Source organism: Mesoplodon densirostris, chromosome 9, assembly GCF_025265405.1.
Source record: "Mesoplodon densirostris isolate mMesDen1 chromosome 9, mMesDen1 primary haplotype, whole genome shotgun sequence".
NCBI lineage: Eukaryota > Metazoa > Chordata > Mammalia > Artiodactyla > Ziphiidae > Mesoplodon > Mesoplodon densirostris.
The window spans coordinates 109324087-109348496 of record NC_082669.1 but is presented as its reverse complement, the minus strand read 5'-3'; the positions used below and the strand labels follow the sequence as shown (position 1 = coordinate 109348496).

At 42.0% G+C, this 24410-nt stretch overlaps 1 protein-coding gene across 1 annotated transcript in view; it reads right to left on the bottom strand.

Annotated features, from left to right (window-relative positions):
* The window catches only part of ACTR3B (actin related protein 3B), a 63860-nt gene extending 47387 nt beyond the window's left edge, over positions 1-16473 (bottom strand). Inside the window, 1 exon segment of the mRNA XM_060108286.1 lies at positions 16333-16473. Within this exon segment, the coding sequence (XP_059964269.1) occupies positions 16333-16376 (44 nt within the window). The 5' untranslated portion in view covers positions 16377-16473.
* Between the last annotated feature and the right edge of the window lie 7937 nt (positions 16474-24410).

The window sequence follows — 24410 nt, the reverse complement described above, 5'->3', positions numbered from 1 at the left end:
GAGCTGCCTCTCAAAAAAATGTACTTACTTCCCAAACTTCATGAACTTTTGGGGGGGTTAGGGAATTCCATAATTTTCTTAAAGTATCATGGCACCTGTCTGGAAGAGCTACTGCCAGGTCCTGAGAGCATCCGACAGAAGCAGCTCTCTATCACCTCATTTCAGAACGAGCCCATCTTCTGTCAAGATACTCTTTACGATGGATTCCAAAAGTCTTAACTAAAATGAATGCCAAAATACTACCATCTGTTCCAAAAGCATTTGCTTATCTCCTAAAAAAAAAAAAAAAAAAAAAAGTGGGGTGGGGACCACCCCCCGGAACCACCTGCTGGAAATGTGACCCTGGAAAGACTCCTGAGTGCCCCCCTTCTCAGCAGGCCCTCTGTACCAAGCGGTCAGGTCGAGACAAGGAGCCATCATTCTGCAGTAATGCTCCCAAGGAATAAAAACACTTCCTAGCAGTGCTGAAGGCAACTTTATTAATTCATGCTATTTTACGAATTATTTCAAGATGCTTGATACTAAATTTTTTGATGTGATTAATACATTCCAAGTTCTAATAAATTAATTTTATGATTTTTAAATGTATTTTAACCATATGCTAATTTTACTATTTTTGAATACACATTAAATAAATAAGGTTTAGGGAGACAAAAAAAGCAAGTCGGGTCCACTTACATCATGCCTTACTGCTCAGTCTCCAAGGAACTAAGGTCTTGGTGTCACAAGAGTTTGGGCAAGGCCAGGTGCTGAGACCTGTCAGGCCCAACAAGGAGTTTATAAAAGGCAAGAGCCATCTGAGGGCACTCCCAAGTTCTACCAAAGTAAACAAACCAAGTGGACCCACAATTCCTCGACTCCAGGGCTCGCCAGACCCAAAAGGAGAGTCGAAGCCAACCCAGAGCCCAGGGGAGGCAATATATACTGAACTTTAAGAATTCTGGATCATCTTCAACTGAACCAGTTTTCTGGAAGTAAATTCCAAATAACAAATATAAACAAAGTGAATGACTGACCCAAGGCTAAAGAAGTCCAGAGAAGCTAACAAGCAGGCCAGAAATCACTAGAATCACTGCACTGCACCTAAGTCTGTGCTTTTAACAGGGGCCACTTCGCTCATCAGCCACACCACCCACCTCGTACTTAAAGAAGCCCACCTCCCACACTGTTAGATTATAAACTGCAGCATGACCAGAACAGGGTCCTTCTTTTTTTTTTTTTTTTTTTTGTGGTACGCAGGCCTCTCACTATTGTGGCCTCTCCCGTTGTGGAGCGCAGGCTCCGGACGCGCAGGCTCAGTGGCCACGGCTCACGGGCCTAGCCGCTCCGTGGCATGTGGGATCTTCCCAGACCGGGGCACGAACCCATGTCCCCTGCATCGGCAGGCGGACTCTCAACCACTGCGCCACCAGGGAAGCCCCAGGGTCCTTCTTCTTGATTTTATCTCCACCCTGCACAGCCCTGGCTGTGGCAGACACTCCTTAAGTATCTGCTGAATGAGTTCTTACCAGGTGTAAGAAAAGGCAATCACTGGCCAACTGCTGGGGAAGGAACCAGTGTTTGAAAGGGGGGGATGCTGACAGTCAGAAAAACAATTTGATGGGACAAGAAAAGAACAAAGACATTGTCTAATACAACCTCTCGCGCTTGGTTTTGTGTAATAGGGTTATTTCAAAAAAAAAATAACGTGAAACAAATATTTATACCGCTGACCCTCTGAACAACACACGTTTGAACTGCACGGGCCCACTTGTGTGTGGTTTTTTTCCAACAAATATACAAAAATATATGTGTAGAAGATCGTGTGCAGGGCTTACACTGAACTGGATAGCCTATCCTTACACAGGCGCAAGGTTAAGTGATATATAATATAAAATTAATAAATGAATCAACTATATACTTCAATAAAAAAATAAAATGAAAAAAAATAAAATTAATAATGTGTTCATTTTCTTACTTTGCTTTCAAAGAGTTACATTACAGTATGCCTCTCTCTCTCTCTCCAGTAACTGGAGAACCTGCAGATCAGTCTATCATCACAGGTAAGTGGTGGTGTTTAAAATGCAACAATGCTTCCGAAACTGTATTATGAATGGGACTGTAATACTGTCTACCATACGGATTCTATAACAGTTCACCCATCAGTGTACAGGCTGGGCTACCGAGAAGCAGATCTATCAGTTACACTAGGTGTCCATCACACTGCTGCCGCTTCGTTATTAATGCTGGAAATGCACCGTAGATAAATATGAATTCCTTTTTCACGTCTTTTCATTTTTGATGTCTAGTGTTAGTAACACATATAACATCTACAGCGTTTTGTATAATACTGATGTAGGTACGGACAGATGATTCATCTTGTAAACAGATGATGTAAACTTATGGTACCAATAAATACAGTCCGGTGCTATAAATGTATTTTCTCTTATGATTTTCTTAACAACATTTTCTTTTCTCTAACTTACTTTAAGAATATAGCATATAGGGCCTCCCTGGTGGCGCAGTGGTTGAGAGTCCGCCTGCCGATGCAGGGGACACGGGTTCGTGCCCCGATCCCGGAGGATCCCACATGCCGCGGAGCGGCTGGGCCCGCGAGCCATGGCCGCGGGGCCTGTGTGTCCGGAGCCTGTGCTCCGCAACGGGAGAGGCCACAGCAGTGAGAGGCCCGCGTACAGCAAAAAAAAAAAAAAAAAAAAAAAAAAAAAAAAAAAAAAAAAAAAAAAAAAAAAAAGAATATAGCATATAATACATACAACAAAATATGTGTGAGTCGACTGTTTATGTTGTCAGTAAGGTCAACAGTAGGCTATTAGTCGTTGTTTTGAGAGAGTCAAACGTTATACACGAATTTTCAACTGTGGGGCGGGGGGGTCGGTGCCCCTAGCCCCACTTTTGTTCAAGGGTCAACTGTATAGAAAAATGCTAACATTTATTAAAATTAGGCGCAAAGTATCATTCATGTCCATTATATTACTTTCAGTATTTCTGAAAGGCAACAGTGTATTGTATTTGTTGTGACCATGCACTTTGGCACCAGACTGCCCAAGTTCAAATCCCAGCTCTGTTATTTGCCAAATGTGTAACTATCTGTATCTCAGTTTCTCCATCTGTTAAAAGGAGGATCATAATACAACCTACTCCCTAGGATTAGTGAGTTAATATATTAAAAAGATAAATAGAATGAGCACTACAACAGTGCTAGCTATATATGTTTCAGTCATTTTTTACTATTATTTTTCTGTATGTTTGAAATATTTCCTAATTTAAATTTTTGGAAAAATTTTTAAATTTATTTATTTATTTATTTACTTTTGGCTGAGTTGGGTCTTCGTTGCTTCACGCAGGCTTTCTCTAGTTGCGGCAAGCAGGGGCTACTCTTTGCTGTGGTACAGACTTCTCATTGTGGTGGCTTCTCTTGTCGCGGAGCATGGGCTCTAGGCACATGGGCTTCAGTAGTTGTGGCACGTGGGTTCAGTAGTTGTGGCTCGCAGGCTCTAGAGTGCAGGCTCAGTAGTTGTAGCACACGAGCTTAGTTGCTCCGTGTCATGTGGGATCTTCCCAGACCAGGGATCGAACCCATACCCCAGGCACTGGCAGGCAGATTCTTAACCGCTGCACCACCAGGGAAGTCCCTGAAAAGTTTTTTTAAAAAACAGGACGTTCTGTGTCCCAAATCATATTACTCAGTCTTTCTGCTGTGCCCACTCTAAACACCACAAACTAACTTGTGAAGTGATGGAGATAGACTGCACCGGCAGTGAAACTAAAAGTACCAGGTGTCCTTCAACAACCATGGCTCAACTCCATCCCACGTTCTGTGCCCTGAAATCATAAACAATGGCCCACAGCAGCAAAAGGTCAGGCTGCAGAAATGCATGGGGCCCTTTTCAGGCCCACAGCTCTAAAATTCAGCTATATACTGATGATGCCACTACCACATGCCACTTGGCAACAGCTGCTAGAGTGTTCAGATTCTGAAGTCACCATGTTCTAAGACAGCACAGCCCTCACAGGAGGGAGGCTTTCTGTCACAGAATTACATGAGTACCTTGCAGCAGTAACATTCGGCAAACAATGATCTTCATGACTGAGGCAAACTAACATTAAACTATATTAATATTTGTAGGTATTAGCAACTAATATGAGGTCTTCCCTTCCTTTGCTAGCAAAACTGAAACCATTAAAACCACTGGCAAAAGCACAAGTTACTCAGATCACTTTATGGTAATTTAATGTCCTTGAATCTTCCTGTCCTATTTTTTATATAGCATCAAATACACTTGAGGTTTTCTCACTTTGAATAATCACAACGTAAGGATATGTAACAATATTTTTTAAGAGACATTCAAATTTTAAATTTTAACAAAATCTTCATCAATACAGGTTCATATAGAACTTCAACAAGACCCTATTAAACAGAACACTGTAAATATAACTAACAAGTGCTCCTCCTAAAATTCTCTCCTAGGAGGACAACCCAGGGCTAGATTGGCACACCCCATTAGAGGTAATCTTACAATGGTGCAACTATACAAAGAACACAACCAAAAAGAAATCAACAAGTAAAACACAACTCTTAAACAGGTAAAGTGTTCAAGACACCATTTATGCAAACAAAGAAACATTCCAACCAGTTTACTAGCTAGAAATTATGTAGCAGGCATATATGAGGACACTGAGAGAGGGAGACGAGGGGAAACATGGTCCTTGTCCTCAAAATGTTCCCCAAAATGTTCATCTGTTAGACTCACAAACACAGAAAACAAACTTATGATGACCAAAGGGGAAAGAGGGAGGAGGGAGAAATTAGGAGTTTGGGATTAGCAGATACGAACTACTATATATAAAACAGATAAACAACAAGGTCCTACTGTATAGCACAGAGATCTATATTCAATATCTTGTAATAATCTATAATGAAAAAGAATACACACATGTATAACTGAATCACTTAGCCATACACCAGAAACTAACACAACATTGTAAATCAACTATACTTCAATTTAAAAAAAAGAAAAATGTAATGTAAAAATAAATAAATGAAAGCCGTACAATAAATGATGTGAATTATACTTTTTTTAAAATGGTCACCTGTTAGAAACATGATTTCAGATTGAGTTTTTCACAGTAGCATGGCCCACATTATCTGGCAGGTGAGTTTAAGATCATCTGGGTAGGCATCTAGAAAGAGTGTACCAAGCCTGACTGATCAGATCACCTGGGAAGCTTCTGAAAATACACATTCCCAGGACCTGTCCCAGAATCACAGAGAAGGAGGCTGGGCATCCGTATTTTAAACATCCCCTGCCCCTCCCCGGCCATGGTTCTGATGATCAACCAGCCCAGGAATCACTGACTGAACTATACCACATGCGATCATCTGTGAATTTTTAGGTAACGCAAGCTCCCCATCCTCACGCTCACGTTCTAACAAAACCATCTACACCTACCACATTATCAGATAAAATGTACCTACAATGTTGAAGTTTAATAATGGCTAGAGGCTCAGAAGAAAGGACTCAGATGTACCGAGTCTGTCTTATTTAGAATACTGTGTGTTTAAGTATTCTATGGAAAAAAAAAATGTAGAAAATGCTTTTCAATGCAAACTATTTATGTAATTAAGGTGTGATGAAAAAAATCTAGTAGCGGGAAAAAAAAAAAGGCTCAAAACAGAAATAGTTAATCCTTAGGAAGAGATAATGGGGGGCGGGAAATCTCTCAAACCAAAAGACAGTGAAAAACCAGAAGCATTCCTACTGAAGACAGAATGAAGCCAAGGAGACCCACCACCATAACTCTCATTTAATACTGTTTTGGAAGAACCAGATAATACAAATCACAAAGAACTAAATAAAAGGAATAGTACTGGGAAAGAGAAGGCAAAATTTATTTGTAAATCATAATTACAGACCTGGAATATCAAAGGAAATTAAGTGAAAAACTAAAAGCAATAGGGAATTCAGCAAGATGGCCAGTTACTCAACGAAGAGACAAAAATCAGCAACTTTCCTACCAGTCACAAGTGAGACTATACACTGGATGAAAAGATCCCATTCACAATGGCAACAACACAGAAAAATATTACCCGTGAGAATAAACCATATGATGTGAAGAACTCTCCATATACAAGGAGACAAACAGAGACACACCTTCTTCATACAGGATGAGTTTTAAAAGAAACATCACATATCACTAAATTCACCTATAAATTTAATGCAAAAGCATTCAAAATCTGGGCCAATACTGAAGGTTAGTAGTAAATTACACATGGGTGTTATTAAAAGGCTGAAGTGTCATTACAAAGAGAAGTTTCACATTACCTATCAACATTATAAATGCATATACCGTATTATCCAAATGGTTTTAAATGCATACACCCTACTGTCCAAATAGCACATTTCTAGGTATTTACCCCACAGAAGCACGTTTACATGTATGAAAAGATATGCACAAAAAATGTTCTCTACAGCATTATAACAGCAAAACAACGAAAAAACTGGAAACACTCAAATGTCATAAACAGAGAATAAACTATATTGCAATCATTCAATAAAATGCAACACAACCAACAAAAATGAAGCAGAGTTATGTTACTGGCCATATATACATATAATCTGAAAACAGTTGTGCTAAAAAACCAATGGGTCAACAATGAAACCAAAAAGGAAATTAAAAGATACCTTGAGACAAATGCCAGTAAAAACACAATCCTACACAATCTATGGGATGCAGCAAAAGCAGTTCTCAGAGGGAAGTTCATAGCAAAAATAGTTGCAAAACAGTATATTTTCATATGTGAGGGAGTTAATGGGGCCCACAGTGCTGGGTTCAAAGCGCAGCATTAGCTCTGACTTTAATCCCGCCTACTTTAGTTGCTTCATTGGTTCAAGGTGAGTAATAACAATCCCTACTTCAATGTTAAACATTACCATTTCTGGAAAATATCTCCTAATTCAAAAAGTAAAAGGATCTCACAGTCAGTAATTTTATTTTACTACTGAATGTTATCTGATGTGTAGTCATGATCTGTATTTCTTCCATGAATTGTCCTTGATAATTTTTCTACTAGACTTTTGGATCTTATCAATTTGTGTAAACTCTTACATACTGAGGATTTTAATGCTTGCTCATATATATTACTAATTTTTCTGAGTTTGTTGTTTACCTTCAGTTATACATTTTCTGAAATATAATTGTTTAAACAATTTAGGTGATCAAATCTACCAGTTATTTTCCTGAATAATTTCCTTCGCAGTTTCTACCTTGAAAGTCTCTCCCTACACTAAAATTTTGTATCGTTTCTCTTCCAGTTCTGTGTACATCTGATATACCTGATACATGAAGAGACACATCAATCAGATTTTCCCAAACATGTGTACATAAGGAATTAAGATCAACAACTTGTACATTAAAAGGCTTTGATTTTTTGTTTGTTTGATGGTGTTTGTTTGAACACCATCTTCCCAAAGGACAGCCAGCATGGTGGGGGCAAGCATCATTCTCAAAAATACATAAACTAAGCTTACAGACTGCCAGCCATATTCTCAAACTCAGTGCCACCTTCCACACATCCCCTGACCTGAGACCTTTTCTCATACGGAAATCAGGACAGACAGAAGATACGGAAACAGATCAATAGCTGCATAAAGCAAGACCAAGAGTTACAACTCTGCCTGTTAACCAAATATGTTCTCAAACTTCCAAACACTCTAAAAAGGTACCTATAAAAAGTCTCACTCTCACTCCTACACCCATCTACCCCATTTCGCCTTCCATCCTATTCTCATATATCCTCCAATGTCTCTTTCTGTAAATAACGTATATCCTTATTTGCCCCAAACATTTTAAAAGGTCCTTGTGCAAAACTTCTTTCGCTCTTCCTGTGAAAGGCCCCTCTGCCCACAGCAGTAACTGCCTGCAGTGAGGAGGATTAATCTGACTACCGTCAACTCAACGTACTTATATATATCCCACCTACAACCATGTGTCTAGAGCAGAAGGTGACAATGTAAGCTTGATTAATTTATGTTTGAAAGTGGAAATGTCACATTTTAAAACAGTGTTTTTGAAACTGTATCCTGCAGGGAGTTTTTGATTGAGACCTCTTATGAGGTCCAGTCTCAAACGCCCAACTTCAACCAGAATAGCTCTACCCTCTCCTAAGATGTTTTCAGTATTTAAAAAAGTGACTACACTGACTCAGAACATGATTTTGATAAAACTAAAGTTGCTCCCAGATCCTAATGATAGAGTTCTAAATAATATACACTCCCCACACTGTACCCTGTATATTAACATATGATCAAGTTCTTCAAATGTTTCTTGGGTTGTCTGTCATACAGAAAAGGGTAGTCTCTGTTTATAGGACACAGTTAAACATGTAAGTTCAAATTTATTAATTCTTTTATCTAAATCCAATATCCTTTCTTTTCTTTTTCTCTATTTGATCTGTAAATTTTACATTACCCTATATACTTGTCCATTTCTTCTTCTACAGCAGCATTCTTTGCCCTATGGCTAGTAAATATAAGATCATGATGTGTGGCCTCTTGGTGGGTTTGGTGCATTATCAAGTGAACTCTGACTTCCAAGGTAAAACGGTGGGCTGAACGTGACCTAATTTCACTCTGTCCCGAAGCCCCACTAAAACCAAAGCAAAATGATTTTTTTTAAGATATATAAACCACAACAATAGGGAGAAAAGAAGAGGAGGTAACCGCAAAACTCTGGCCCTGGAGAGCAGCGGACCAGTAGGAAATGGCTTTGGAGGTGTACACAATCCAGCAGTGGGCAAAGCTGAGAACCAGCCCAACACACCCCGGACCCTGAAAAGGCCCGGAATGGGCGGCTGCACGGGCACCTGTGGAACCAGGACTGCAGGGCCCAAAACACGAACCTGAGGTGATACTGCTCCCTCCCGCCCCACTCCTCGGGGTGACCACCCTTCCCTGACCCTCACATTCCCACAAGCTGACTCTAGAGAGTGTAAAGCCAAGCGCCTTTGGACTCCCAAGTCACCTGGCCTGGGCGAGTCCGGGAGCCATCCTGAAAAGAAAGGGGTTACCTGACAGAATACAGAAAAAAGCTGATGGCTCAGAGGCCCTCTCCCACGCCCTTCTCTGCCCCCAACTCAGCTCTCACAACACAAGCACCCAGACCTCACCCTCCAAGCAGACGATCAGAAGTATATCCTCTAGGGAAAATGACCAGCTCAAGAGGAAAGAGCCAAAGGCCGTAAGACCAGGAGATTTCCCAACAAACAACCCACCTATATCACCCCTGGTGAAGTTCAAAATCAATAAGCCAAATCTACACATGCAGGCACTCAATAAGGCAGCAGTAACTTTCACAAAGCAAGAAGAAATAAACAAGAAACACACTAGTGATAGGAGCACTTAACACACCATTCTCAGTCAAAGAGTAAGTGGACAAAAAACTAGAAGAGCTAAATAACATCATTAATACGATAGCTCATATAGATATACACTGAACTCCGAACATACCAATAGGGAATATTCCTCTTTCCAAGTACATACAGAATGTTCACAAAATTGACCATATCTTAGACACAGTGAAGTCTAAAGAACAGAATATAAACAGCCCTCTGACCATAATGTAATAAAACTAGAATTAAAAACAAAAACAAAAAGGCCCTTTTACCTGAAATTTTTTAAACATACTAGCATAGAAATATTGAGTTAAGAGGGAAATTCAAAAGAAAACTACAGAAATGTCTTGAAAACGATAATGAGAAACTATACCCAAATCCCTGTACGTAAGGGATACATATAGGTAAAGACATAACAGCCAAAATTAAATACTTTTTCAATATAAAGGGAAAATTAAAATGAATTTAATATCCAACTCAAAAAAAAAAAGGAAGACAGAAGAAAGAAATAAAAAGTAGAAATAAGTCAAAAAACAGAAAAATAGGGCTTCCCTGGTGGTGCAGTGGTTGAGAGTCCGCCTGCCGATGCAGGGGACATGGGTTCGTGCCCCGGTCCAGGAAGATCCCACATGCCGTGGAGCGGCTGGGCCCGTGAGCCATGACCACTGAGCCTGCACGTCCGGAGCCTGTTCTCCACAACAGGAGAGGCCACAACAGTGAGAGGCCCACGTACAGCAAAAAAAAAAAAAAAAAAAAAACAGAAAAATAACAGAACTAATAAGTAAACCCCAAAGCTTATCTTTAAAAAAAAAAAAAAAAAGATCCACAAAATAGGCACATCATTAGGTAAGCCATGAAGAAAAAAGGATGAAAACAAAATAAATTTGAGCAACAAAGGGAAAAATAGCCATAAAAACAAAGATTTTTAAAAATCATGAGACTACCTCATACATAAATTTGGAAAATCTAGATGAAATAGAATTTTTCTTTAGACAAATACAACATACCAAAATTGATTCCACTCGAGGTAGGAAGTCTAACCAGCCTTAGAAGAAATGTAAAGAGCAGCAGGACTCTCCTCTCAAGAAAGCACTAAGCTCAGACAGTTTCACTGGGGAATTCTACCAAGACTTTAAAACTCGGATAATCCCAAAATTACTTAAACAATTCCAGAGCACAGAAAAAGAAAGAAAACTTCTTAATTTGTTTTATGAAGAGAGTGTAACACTGATCCTGAAATCTGACAAAGAATGTACCAGAAAACTAAACTATAATTCATACTAATACTGACATGAAAATCTAAATAAAATATTAACAGAATCTACCTACACATCAAAAAATAATGCAGCACGATCAAGTGGGGATTATTACAGAATGCAAGAGTGGTTCAATATTAGGAAATCCACCATATTAACTGGCTAAGGAAGAAAACCACACGTTCCATTATAAAGAAATCATACAACATGCAACACTCATTCATGTTATAACATTCCAAAATATAGCAGTTGACAGATACTTTCTTAACATATCTGTATAACTTTCTTAACATATATTTGTAGACGTGTGTAAGTATGTACATACACGTAGCAGCCCAAAAGCCAGCATCTTACTTATTTTAGAAACACCAGAAACTATTCCACTAAAGTAAGGAACAAAAGGATAACGCCCACTAACTCCACTCCTATTTAACATTATTTGGAGGCAATGGCCACTGCAGTATGTCAAAATAAAGAAAATGGGACTTCCCTGGTGGCACAGTGGTTAAGAATCCGCCTGCCATGCAGGGGACGTGGGTTTGAGCCCTGGTCCGGGAAGATCCCACATGCTGCGGAGCAACTGAGCCCGTGCACCACAACTACTGAGCCTGCGCTCTAGAGCCCATGAGCCACAACTACTGAGCCCACGTGCCACAACTACTGAAGCCTGAGCACCTAGAGCCCATGCTCTGCAACAAGAGAAGCCCATGCACGGTAACGAAGAGTAGCCCCTGCTCACCGCAACTAGAGAAAGCCCGTGTGCAGCAACAAAGACCCAATGCAGCCAAAAATAAATTTAAAAATTAAATTAAATTAAAAAAGGCAATCAGAGCTCCTAAAAACGGAAAGGAAGAGGGAAAACCATCTCTATTTGCCAATGATAAAATTTAAAAATTAAATTAAATTAAAAAAGGCAATCAGAGCTCCTAAAAACGGAAAGGAAGAGGGAAAACCATCTCTATTTGCCAATGACAAAATTCTGTATCTGGAAAACCCTAAAGATCAAGGGGAAAATGCATACAAACAATAAGAGCATTTTGTAAAGTAGCAGATTATAAAATTAACACAAATACAGTTTATGCTGAACACCTGCTTTCCTTCTGGGACTCTGGAATTCTGGTTTGTGCTAGGCAGGAGGTGCCATGACCAGCCCCCAATAAAAACTCTGGGCACTGAGTCTCTAACAAGCTTCCCCGGTAAACAACGGTTCACACGTATGTCACAACTGGCTGTGATTAAGCACATCTGTGTGACTCCACTGAGAAAGGATTCCGGATGCTTGCTCCTGGTTTCCTCCAGGCTCTGCCCCATGTGCCTTTTTCCTTGGCTGTTCTTGCTTTTACCTTTTCACTATCATCCTGTGCTTGTTCCTAGCAAATCAATGAACCTGCGGGTGGTCTGTGGGACCCTCACCACACCCCAATCCATAAAGAGCTTCTAAAAATAAAGCAGCAAAAGACTAAAAACCCACAGAAAAACTGGCTAGAGAAATGAAGAGACAGAAAACAGAAACGCAAATGCCTCTTAACCACATGAAAAGATGCTCATCTTCCCACATAATAATATAAGAAATTCAAATTAAAACTACAATAAGATATCATTTCCTACTTTCTAGATTGGTAAAAAAAATTTTAATTTGGCAATTACTCTGCTGGTGAGTCTGTAAGAAGCCGTAGGCACTCTCACACGTTGCTGGTGAAGACACACACTACTGAGTTGGATGTGACACTGTCCAGCAAAATTACACATGCACTTAGCCTTTGACCCAGAAATCCCATTTCTAGAAAGCTATCTCAGAGATACTCCAGCAAAAAATGTAAAAAGACAAATGCACTGCACTGGCTACGTTGCAGTCTTTTGGTAATAACAAAATGCTCAAAAAATGATGGGGACATGTCTAAAGAACTCCAGAAACAGCCTGCATGGGCTTCTGCTGGCCACATCTGGACAATTTAAGCATTAAAACAAATAATGGCAATAAGAAATAATAATCCATTGAATACAGTAAGAATGACATAAATAACTCTTTGAACGAGCCAATAACCCATACAGACGATAAATAAATAAAGGGGAGCCACAGAAAAGTGCATCCTTATAGTAAAATGTTAACTAATAAATGTAGAAAATACTGAAGTTTAAAAAAAAAAACCACAATATTGCAACCATCACTGTAATAATCCATTAGAACAAGAATCAGTACCAATGGATACTAAAACTAATGGGTGAAAGTTTAAGGAAGAACAGGGTATTTGCATAATCTCATAATATCTCTCCACAAATGACATTAATTACAAAGGGGAAAACAGTAACCGTACAATGGAGAAATCTAGTCGACACCACCGTATCCAGATAATCCAAATGAACGTCATCAACTATCTTCAGCCTTCTGATAGGACGAGTAAGTTCTGGGGAGCTAATGGGCTACACAGTGATTATAGTTCATAATACGGTTTTATACTTGAAAGTTGCCAAGACAAGTGGATCTTAAATATTCTCCCCACCAAAAAAAAAAAAAAAAAAAGGTAATTACGTGACGGGATGGAGGTGTTAGTATCGTAATGTGATAATCATTTTGCAATATATAAATGTACCAAATCAACACGTTGTAACCTTAAACTTATGCCATGTTGTGTGTCAAGTACATCTCAATAAAGCTGGAAGGGAAAAGCCTTCTGATGTGATGCACTGAGAAGCTTTGACATCACTTCTGTGGTACTCCTGACAAAAATACACACCCTGTATCTGTCATAAAGAAACACCAGACAAGCCTAAGTTGAGGAACATGATCCATAACAACTGACTGTCAAAAATGTCGCTGTCCTGAAGGACAGAAAAAGGCTAAGGAACTGGTCCAGTGAAATAAGACTAAAAAGACATGATGAACAGGCAAACACAGTGTATGGTGCCGGATGAGGGCAGAGAGCTGAGCGTCCAGAGACATAATGGGACCATTCATGGGATCCAGACTGAGTAGACAACTCTACTGCATAAACATTAAATTTTCTGATTTTGATCACTCGTCTGTGACTGTATGAGAGAAGGTCTTTGTTTTCATAAAGGATACACTGAAGTATCTTGGCATAAAACAGCACGATGCCTGCGACTTACAAACAGTTCAGAAAAATAATAATGTATATAGTATATAGAGAACAATAAGGCAAATGTTAATAGTTGGTAAACTGGATAGAGAATATATAGCAGGTTTTTCGGTACTCTTGTTGCAGCTTTTCAGTAGATCGGACATTTTTCAAAGTAAGTTTAAAAATATAAAAATCTTCAAAAATACGAAAAGTTCAGTTAAGAGAAGTAACACTAGTTTTTGTGGGATATTCTCTGAACACTAAGCAGCCTAGTAATTCACTTAAGTAAATGATGCTTCATCTCTGGAGCAAGCAGAGCCATGGTCCATATTATCGTGGCTCCCAGCTCGCCTGTGCTCACTGAGCTGGTCTCAGGGCTCATTAGAGGAGGCCAGGCTCCCAGGATGAAATTTATTTGCAATTAAAAAATACTATTTAGTACACTGTCTACTCAATCATTAAGGTCCACTATGTATAATTCAGTGTGAATTTTTCTGTTAGAATTTAGTACTAGGAAAAGTTTTTTCACCTGAGAAACAGGTATTTCTCTTCCTTCCCGATAACAGGAATTACATAACTGATGATGACCCTCTTATAATTTTGTCAGACAGGAAGACTAAGGCCAAATGTGACACTGGTCGGCTGCACCACTGGTCTACAGTTTAGGGTGACGCCCCAGGCCCATTCTTTTCCTTGGTCCTAGTTATTTTTAATCTGCATTTTACCCCTTTTTATTGTATTTTGAGGTAAAAGTCAATCCAAAAACCACTTAGCTCTATGGGAAATATAAGAGCTATTAACATGCTTAAATAAATTAAGGCTCTTCCAGGCTGCTCCATCTGGCCACACACTGGACACTGGAAATTTATAATTAACCACTGTTGTTTCCACAACAGAACATGTCCATGTGAAACCCACTGGGAAGATTCCCGGCCACTGTTTCTAAGTCCTGACACCAAAGCCTACGACAGCCTGAAGACAATAACATAACTGGGCCATAAAACAAAGATATTCTGAAGTTACATCTCCAAGTGAGATACCACCTACCTCAAAAAGTCAAAACTGCGCACCACATTTTAGATATTTACAGCAAGAATGATGAGTCAGGTCCCCAGCTTACTATTAGTAGAGGTATGACAAATCTTGTGGGCACATTTTACTGCTTCTGCCAAGAAATGCTTTGCATTTCAATAGTTTTACAAGACCCAAACCACAAAAACAAAAAATCTCACGTGCAAATGTGAGAAGGAAAAATTCTTTTACCTGCTGCCTGCACTCTTGACACAAACAGACCTCAGGTGGGTGTGGGGTGAACACCAGTTCCTGGGAGGAGGGGTTGAATAAGGAAGCCAACAACTGGGCGGGGGGTTAATATCAATGCTGGTTTGGGCTTGGGTTTTGGATAGCAAAACAACTTCTAAAATAAAGAGCCCCGGAACTTCTGGTACAATGTGCATTTCAAAAGGGAAAATTAGTACAAGCAAAGAGGCAGTTTTTTCCAGCCTGTAACCACTACCGGTGGCTTCAGCAGCAAAAGGAAGGAACGATCCGTAGGAGACGGACTGAAGCAAATTAAAGAAGACACCCCTACAAGGTTGTCAAGGAAACGAAACCAAGTGCATTTCTCTACAGAAAAGAATCAAGGCTAAGGTGAACATACCATGGAATATTTTGTGGAAAAAATGATTAAAACCCCATCTTGAAAGATCTTTAAGAGGCTAAATTTACTTCCAGGCTACTTTATTAGGTACTTCACCTACACTGCAAGCAGGCAAGCTTGAATTTCTAAACCACCAGCTAGATGGATTCGGTGAGCACCTTCCTAAAACCAGTGAAGCGGGGGCCACTGAAAGAAAGTACAGGAAACTTCCTAAGGTCTCTTTTGCATATCTCAACAACATCAAAAGAAGCAATCACACCCCAAAAGTAATGCGAAATAAAAACTATACCACAAACAGGCTTTCCCAAATTTAGACTGTTTTTCAAAATGGAGTCTTTTTTTTTTTTTTTTTTTTAAGTGAAAAGGCAACTCTACGCAAAGTAAAGCACGAGCTTAGCCCGAGAGAACCATTCACTCCTGGAAGAGAGCAGAGTGGGCTGCAAAAAAAGGTGTCAACTTGGTAGATGAATATAAAAACCTCCACAAGTAAGTGAGAATCATCAGCAAGGAGAAATGGCATGCGTTTGGGAACCCAAAACGAGGGCCCCTTTTAAGAACGTGAGGAGGTAGGGGCACCGTCAGGCAAGCAGAAGGCAAGTGACGGCAGCGGGGTCTGCAGCCGCCCGCCTGAAACCTGGCATCCCGGGAGGCCCCGGCCGAACGCGGAGAGAGGAGGCGGGAGGCAAGGCGAGCCGGCCCGACTCCTCCCCTCGGTCCTCTTCGCATCAAGGGGAGCGAGCTCCGCGCGTGGCCCTCGCGGGCGTGGAGGAGAGGAGCGGGGCGCGGAGACGGGCCGGCCGCCCGAACCTGCCCAGCTGTCGGCCGAGACCCGGGCCCCGAGCGGGGCGCCTCCAGGTGAGACAGGGGGCGGGCCGCGGGCAGGTGCTCGGCGCCGGGGCGGGAGCGGGGCCGCGCGGGAGCGGGGTGGGCGCCCGCGGCTCTTACCCGGTGCCGCAGTCCACCACGCAGGGAGGCAGGGAGCCCGCCATGCTCAGCACGCGCGCCGCTCCGTCCACGCTGGCTGCCCAGGAGGTCCCGCCGCTGTCCGCTTGCCGCGTTAGCCCCGCGCCGCCCGCTCCCGGGAGCCTCCGCAGCGCCTCTGCCGGGAGCCCGGATGCTCGCCTCAGCCCACGTGACGCATCTCCTGACTGACCAATCACGGCGCAGGCAGCCCCGTCCCCGCCCCCCCCGTCCGCCATCTTTAGTGCTGGCGGCGGAGCCTCGTTGCCCATACGTCCAACCTTGCTGCTTGAGAGACTGCGGGCTATTTTTAACTGACTTAACGGTGAACGTGACCCCATTTCCGAAGGCTGACTCCTTCTCATCCTTTGAGTCTCCGCTCAAATGTCACCTTCTTAGATTAGTTGTCTGTGATCACCCACTAGGTGCCCTCCCTGCACGTTACTCTCTTATCTCAACAATCTATTACTTTCATTCACAACATTGGGAGCAAATTTATATTTTTATTTGTAGTCTGTCCTCCCATTGGAATATAAACTCCGCTAGGATAGGGCTCCTGAATATCTTACCATTGATCACCGGATGCTTAGCACGGTATTTGGTGCATTCATGGGAGGCACCCAAATGTTTTTTGAATGAATAAAGAAAAAAATTGCCGTTAGAATTCTTATACCTACCAGAACACTGCATGCCTTCCTCTATAGAAGAAAAACCTATAAAACAAATGCATGGTCAGCCTTTAGAAATGAATGACCTTAGATTGGGTTAACACTACACCAAGATCATTATGGAAAACGTTTTCAAGTATCAAAGATGGGATGATGTCCAAAAGTTCTTACTGGAACCCTGGGACCAAAGTAGGCAACCACTTACCACCTGTGTTATGAAGGTACTGAAAGTCCCACTTCCTTCCTCCTCCCTCCCTCTAATAAATTCCTGACATTATTTTTTAGGAGCTTTCTGGAGACATAATTCCGTGTAGTTTAACTGGTATTAAAAGCACATTTTTTGTTGTTGTTGTTGTTTGTTTTTTTGGCGGGTCTTGCCGGACGGCTTGTGGGATCTTAGTTCCCCCGACCAGGGATGGAACCCATGTCCCCTGCAGTGGAAGTGTGGAGTCCTACCACTGGACCAGCAACTTTTAAGTCCCTTAAAAGCACTTTTAAACTGCTTTTTCCCTAGGAAAAGTAGTAGATTAGTTGGTCATGCTAGGTAACCCATGATCATTCCTTTTTTTTTTTTTTTAACCTATTCAGTTCAAATAAGGGCCAGATCTAGAAATGTTTTAAGGGAACTAGAAAGAAAAGTAGAAGGTGGGAGGAAAAGGAAAGGTCAGGAGTGTGGAGGAATCCCAGTATAGGACCCAGAGGCTGGGGGCAAAGGCTCACTCCTTTGCATTTTGCCAAAGCCCTGCCCAGCCCCACTTTTCCATGACCCTCAACAGAGTGTTGTAAACTCTAGACTGCAGACTGTCAGCACTTCCACGTCTTTCATTCGCTTAATACATATTGATCAAGTGCCTACTATGAGAGAGGCCTTGTATTAGATGGGGCATGAAACAGTAAGTGGGACATTTACAGTCTCTGCCCCCAAGACTTTAGAGTCTAGTGAGAGATAGCAACAGTAAACAGGCAGTTGCAATACAGTGTAATCCAAGCTGGTGCAAGTCCAGGGTGCCCAGAAAGCCATTAACAGGGCACCTAAACCTGTCTTGGGAGTCAATGATCTTCTCAAAGCAATGGTGTCTAAGCTGAAAGCCAGAAGGTGGGTGGAGAATAGCTTGATGGTGGAGAGGGTGGGGTGGGAGAATGTTTCTGGGATGGGAAACACATACAAAGGCCGGGAGGACCTCAAGACTCATATATGGGCCCGTCCCCTTCACCAGGGAAGAAGCCTTAATGGAATTTGGAACTGGCTCGTAATAAAGGATGTGCCTTTTGGGGGAGTGTCCCTTTTGCATAGGACTTATTGGAAATGGTGACCATGGCCAGTAGCTTGTAGTAAACAAAAGACTTCCTGACTTCAATTATTTCCTCTGGACACCACTAACCCTGGATGTATGAGTTAAGGTGTTTTCCCTTAAGATGGCACAGGAGATAGCAAATTTTATTATTTCATATAATAGAAAATCCAGAAATCCCAGGATAATTCAACCATTCCATGACATCACTGTGGGCCTGTACATTCTGTTCTACCAGACTCTGCAGATTGGCCTTGGTGCTCAGACAGATCCCCTTGCTGTTGTGAAATGGGTACAGCCACTCCATCCACCATAACTGTAATGGGCAAAGACAGAGGGAGAAATACACCATCTTGGTTCTTTTCTAAGAAGGAGAGGGAGGAGGGTGTCACTGGAAGTCCCTAGCTGCTTTCTCTCATTTCATTATCCAACTCCATGAGTTTCCCAGGGCTACTGTAACAAAGTACCACAAACTGGGCAGCCTAAAACAACAGACATTTGTTATCTCACAGTAGGGTAGAAGGTCAAAATCAAGATGTCAGCAGGGGGCTTCCCTGGTGCTGCAGTGGTTAAGAATCCGCCTGCCAATGCAGGGGACACGGGTTCGAGCCCTGGTCCAGGAAGATTCCACATGCCGCAGAGCAACTAAGCCCGTGCGCCACAACTACTGAGACTGCGCTCCAGAGCCCACGAGCCACAACTACTGAGCTTGAATGCCACAACTACTGAAGCCCGCGTGCCTAGAGCCCATGCTTTGCAACAGGAGAAGCCCTCGCAGTGAGAAGCCCGCACACAGTAACGGAGAGTAGCTCCCACTTGCCGCAACTAGAGAAAGCCCACGCACAGCAATGAAGACCCAACGCAGCCACAAAAAAAAAAAGATGTCAGCAGGACCAGCCCTCTCGAAAGGCTCTAGGAGGAAAGTCATAAAACCCTGGTGTTCCTTGGTTTATAGATGCATCTCTCCAGTCTCTGCCTCTTCATGACGTGGTGTTCTCCTTGTGTGTTTCTGCATCATCAGGTGGTGTTCTCTTCTTATAAAGACCAGTCATACTGGATTAAGGCCCACCCTAATGACCTCATCTTACCACGATTCCATCTGCAAAGGCCTTGTTTCCAAATATGATCACATTTACAGGTACCAGGGTGAGGATTCCAACATGTCTTTTTGGGAGACAGTTCAACTCATAACACCAGCCTATGCCAAAAGCAGTCATTGGTAAGGGGAACTGATAGACTGTGATTAGTTTAGACTATTAAAGACCATACTCGTGGGCTGGAGCGGGGCCTCAAGTCCTCAGAAGCATATGGTACCGATGCCTGATGGGAATGGGATTTAATGAGCAAGAAGGGGAATGACAACAAATAGTTTCTGCCTCACTCGTTATTTTCCTAATTAAACCATATATTCTAACTGATTCTATGCCTTTTCACTCCTTTAGCCTCTGCTTGGAATTGTCATTTAAATAACTCATCCTTAGGGACTTCCTGGCAGTCCAGTGCATTCCAGACTCTGTGCTTCCACTGCAGGGGGCATAGGTTCGATCCCTGGTCAGGAAACTAAGATCCCCCATGCCGGGCGGTGTGGCCAAAATATATATATAAATAAATTAATCAAATAAATAAAGAATTCATCCTTGCTGACCCAGGTGGAGACCTGCCCACTCTCTGAAGCTTTCCCTCAACTTCCAGAAGGAGTAATCGCTCTCTCCTCTGGGTTCCCAGAGAGCCTCCTACATCTTTCCACATTTTCACTTCTCTGATGGCATCATAAGGGTTACGCTTCCGTAGCCCTTGGTACACCAGGAGCTCTCTGAGAGTAGAACTATGTCTCGTATAATTTTATGTCTCTAGTTCATTGGACACTTCTGGCATTTTGTAGCCACCCAGTGAATGGTTACTGAATAAATGAAAGTCATCCAGCAATTTTTTTTTTTTTTTTTTTTTTTTTTTTTTTTTTTTTGCAGTACGCGGGCCTCTCACTGTTGTGGCCTCTCCTGTTGCGGAGCACAGGCTCCGGACGCACAGGCTCAGCGGCCATGGCTCACAGGCCCAGCCACTCCGCTGCACGTGGGATCCTCCCGGACCGGGGCACGAACCCGCGTCCCCTGCATCGGCAGGTGGACCCTCAACCACTGCGCCACCAGGGAAGCCCTATCCAGCAATTTTTAAGCCTCTCAATTATACATGACACTTGCTTTTATTTGCTGTCATCATCAAAAGCAAATAAAAGCAAAGGTTATGTATAATTTCTGTGTTTGTGTTTTTACTGTTTTTTATATACATTACAACCCATTCTTGTGTGTTATTCTTCTTAGATCATAAACTCCTATAGATCAGAGACTGATGGCATCCCTTTTGACAAAGGCCAAAACACCCACAGAGAAATAAACTTCCCATTCTGTAAGAAGCACTTCAAGTACAGTCTCTATTAATTATATTGCTAAGGTTTGCTCCCTCCAACATACTTAGCAAAATTCTACAGCCTCCTTGTAATGAGAGGAATGTTTCATCAATAGTTGGCTTTCTGTGGCAGGAACGAGCATCTCTTTATCGTGCTTCTACCCAACAATAGCCTCCTACTCCCCTCCCCCAACCCCCAAAAAGGCAGAAACAGGGAACCAGAATGCTTCCTGTATAGAATTCAGCATCACTTCCGTGGCAGATGATGTGACCGTTTCCTACTCTCCTGAGGGCTGTATAACCCAGCATCCCTCTCAAATGAACTTTTAATAAACATCTTTTGATGCTGGTTACAATGCATTTTTATGCATATGAAGACAACTTAAAAACAAAATAATCAGGACTTTTGGGGTTGTCAATCTAATGGAATTTAGTCAAGGCACACGCGGACAATGTGATCTTAATTTCCTGCATTTAACTAGTCGTGCTGGGCCAAGAAGGAAAAAGAACACAAAAACTAAAGGCTGTCTTGAAAAACTGCCCACCTAGCAGCTCTGTGAATCTTAATTTGCAGAGCTGGGTAGGAGCGATCTGTGTGTTCTCTGTTGCCATGAGGATACAAATAGAGAAAGGAGTACCCAAAAACTAGGGTCCGTTCCTTTGAAAGTAGCTGGCATTCTCCTTTAAGAGGAAGGGCCTGTCACTGCACTCAAAGGACCACCCAGAGGTCTTGGCAATAGTGTGAGAAAATGGTCCAAGCTGGAGTTGATTGGCTGGAGTGTGCTGAATTGATAACAGATATAAAACCACAAGATTGGTAAGGAAATCACCTAAAGCTCTGACCTTATTCAGATCAACTCTGCTGTTTCTGCCTCCACCCATGGCAATGATTCTGACTGGAAAACTGGTCCTCCATCCCCTACCCCTCTTCTTGCTCCCCTCCTGTGCCGTTCATTCAATCCCTTGTGTCTATGACCCTGCTTTTTCTCCTACTGTCACTCTTGCTAAACTACTCCATAGCTTCCTGCCAGCCAGCCTATTGCCATGTTTTGCCCATCCAAGACATCTTGGGGTGAATTATGCTGCTAGGAGAAGCAACATGGCAAAACCCAGAAAGTTTGTACATCATGTCAGTCTCCCTTCCCCACAACCTTCAGTGACTCCTTATTGTTACGGAATTTGATCCAAACCCTCAAGTTGGCATTCAGGGTCCTCCATGATCTGTTCCCAAGTCGCCTTTCCAATCTCATCTCGCATGATGCCCTTGACACGTCTGGGCACAGCCGACCGCGGACCAAACCATTGCTATTGTCTGGTCTTCGTGCAGCCTCCTCAGTCTAGAACATTCTTCTTTACCTACCCCATCCTCTACATCCATTCCATTCAAAGCTCACTCGTCCTTCCAATTTCAGTTCAAATCCACATCATTTATTCATTCAACAGAACAGGATGAGTGCTTCCTCACGGCTCTAATCAGAATCAATCACCAACTCTATGTCAGAGTCTAGAGATGAAGTCTGCAGATGTGCATTTTATCTCTCTCTTTTTTTTTTTTTTTTTGCGGTACACGGGCCTCTCACTGTTGTGGCCTCTCCCGTTGCGGAGCACAGGCTCTGGACGCGCAGGCTCAGCGGCCATGGCTCACGGGCCCAGCCGCTTTGCAGCATGTGGGATCTTCCCGGACCGGGGCACGAACCCGTGTCCCCTGCATCGGCAGGAGGACTCTCAACCACTGCGCCACCAGGGAAGCCCCAGATGTGCATTTTAATGAGGTCTTCTGCTCTACTAAACAGTCCTATGGTTTTATTTGTAACTACTTCCTATCCACTGCTCATGGAGAAAACTAAATTATAACAGTATCTTAGTTTACAAAGCATTTTCACTCCATCACACATTTAATCTTCATAACAATCCCATGAGGGAGATATTATAAAAACCTCTCTGAAATAAAGAACTGGAGACTCGTACTTTTCAAATTAGGATATATTAAAAGTTTAATTTTGTTCTGGGCACTTTCTTTAGGCACCCTTGAGAAAACAGGAAAATGCTAAAGTGTTTCAAAACCAGCATCTGGTATGCATAGGTTCAATGTATGTTAGAGCCTGAAGGAATCTCAGCAGTTGGTCCTTCAGACTAACCCAGTCCTTTGATGATTTCAAATACACTTTGAAATTTTTGAGCTCTTCACCTTGAATGTTTTCTATTTCCAGTAACAAATGCCCATGAACTCCCATTAGGCAATTACTATACGTTCTAGAGACTGAGTAATATCCAATAAAAATCTAATTCTTTTGCCAATCGGAGTGAAACTGCTGAGTAGCGGAATTGGACGCCAAGCAATCTGGACAGAATGTACTGCCAAGAGCTCTAAGTCCAAACGTTTCTCGCCATTGTGCAATCTCACAAGCAACAGGTTTTGGAGGAGTTGTCTTCCCAGGGGCCTCTCCTGTCCTTTTTGAAGCTCATTCTAGAACGATTTTTAGAAGCATCACAGAACTCATATAATTATAAGGGAATAAAGGAAGCAAGACTGTGCCATTTCAACATGTCTTCACTGGATATTGACTTGGTCATTTTGGGCAGGAAAAGATGTGCAGGGAAACTTAAAGAGTTTCTACCTGAACAGTGACAGGTAGGAGGGTGCAAAGTGAGAACCCACACCTGCTGAGTTTGTCTTTTCATCCAGCTGAAACTCTGGTTGCAACAAAATGTATCTGAAACTGGACACACGACCACAATGTTTCCTGTCTTATCTTACTATTTCTTGTGCTTCTTACTTATCAAGGTGCAATATGAATTCTAAGCAAGAGTAGTTTGCAGGAAAACATTTGGTCACTGTGTTCCCAATAATTATAACTGATAAGAAATAGCTATCAGTTAAGATAAAAATTATACTGTATTCTTAATCCAGATTTTTTTTCTTTTTTTTTTTTTTTGTGGTACGCGGGCCTCTCACTGTTGTGGCCTCTCCCGTTGCAGAGCACAGGCTCCAGACGTGCAGGCTCAGCGGCCATGGCTCACGGGCCCAGCCACTCTGCGGCATGTGGGATCCTCCCGGACCGGGGTACGAACCCATGTCCCCTGCATCGGCAGGCAGACTCTCAACCACTGAGCCACCAGGGAAGCCCCAATCCAGATACTTTTAGTTGTATTAGTTTGTACCAACAAAAAATGTATAAAATTAATTTTACTCGTTTATTGGAGTATGGAAAGAGGCTAAATTTGGAAGTCTTTCAGAACTGTGTTCAGATCTCATCTCAGAAACTTAAATATGTTTCTGCATGAGTTATTTAACATCTCTAAGTTTTAGTTGCCTTATCTGTAAGGAAGGATTTTTCTGAGTTTTCAAATTAGCTTATAAAAATACCAGGCATTGTAACATGTAAAGTGTTCAATATCATTACTGCCCGGATTCTCAGTGACTGCTTTTCTCTGATTAGCAATTCTCTTAACCTTAGATTTTTGTGGCCACAATCACACAGCTCTGTTCCAGCTATTTGGATTATAACTAAGGGATTAAAAAAAAAAGGATTGACATAGACTTATCGTCACTAATACTTAAGATTTGAGACATTTTTCCATTAGTGGAGATGAGCTATGTTGAATCATTCATCCTCTTACCAGCTCTCCCTTGTGACCAAGGACACTTCAGTCATGGTGCTAAAGATTTTGTGATTCAGAGCTACATTGTCTGTATTGG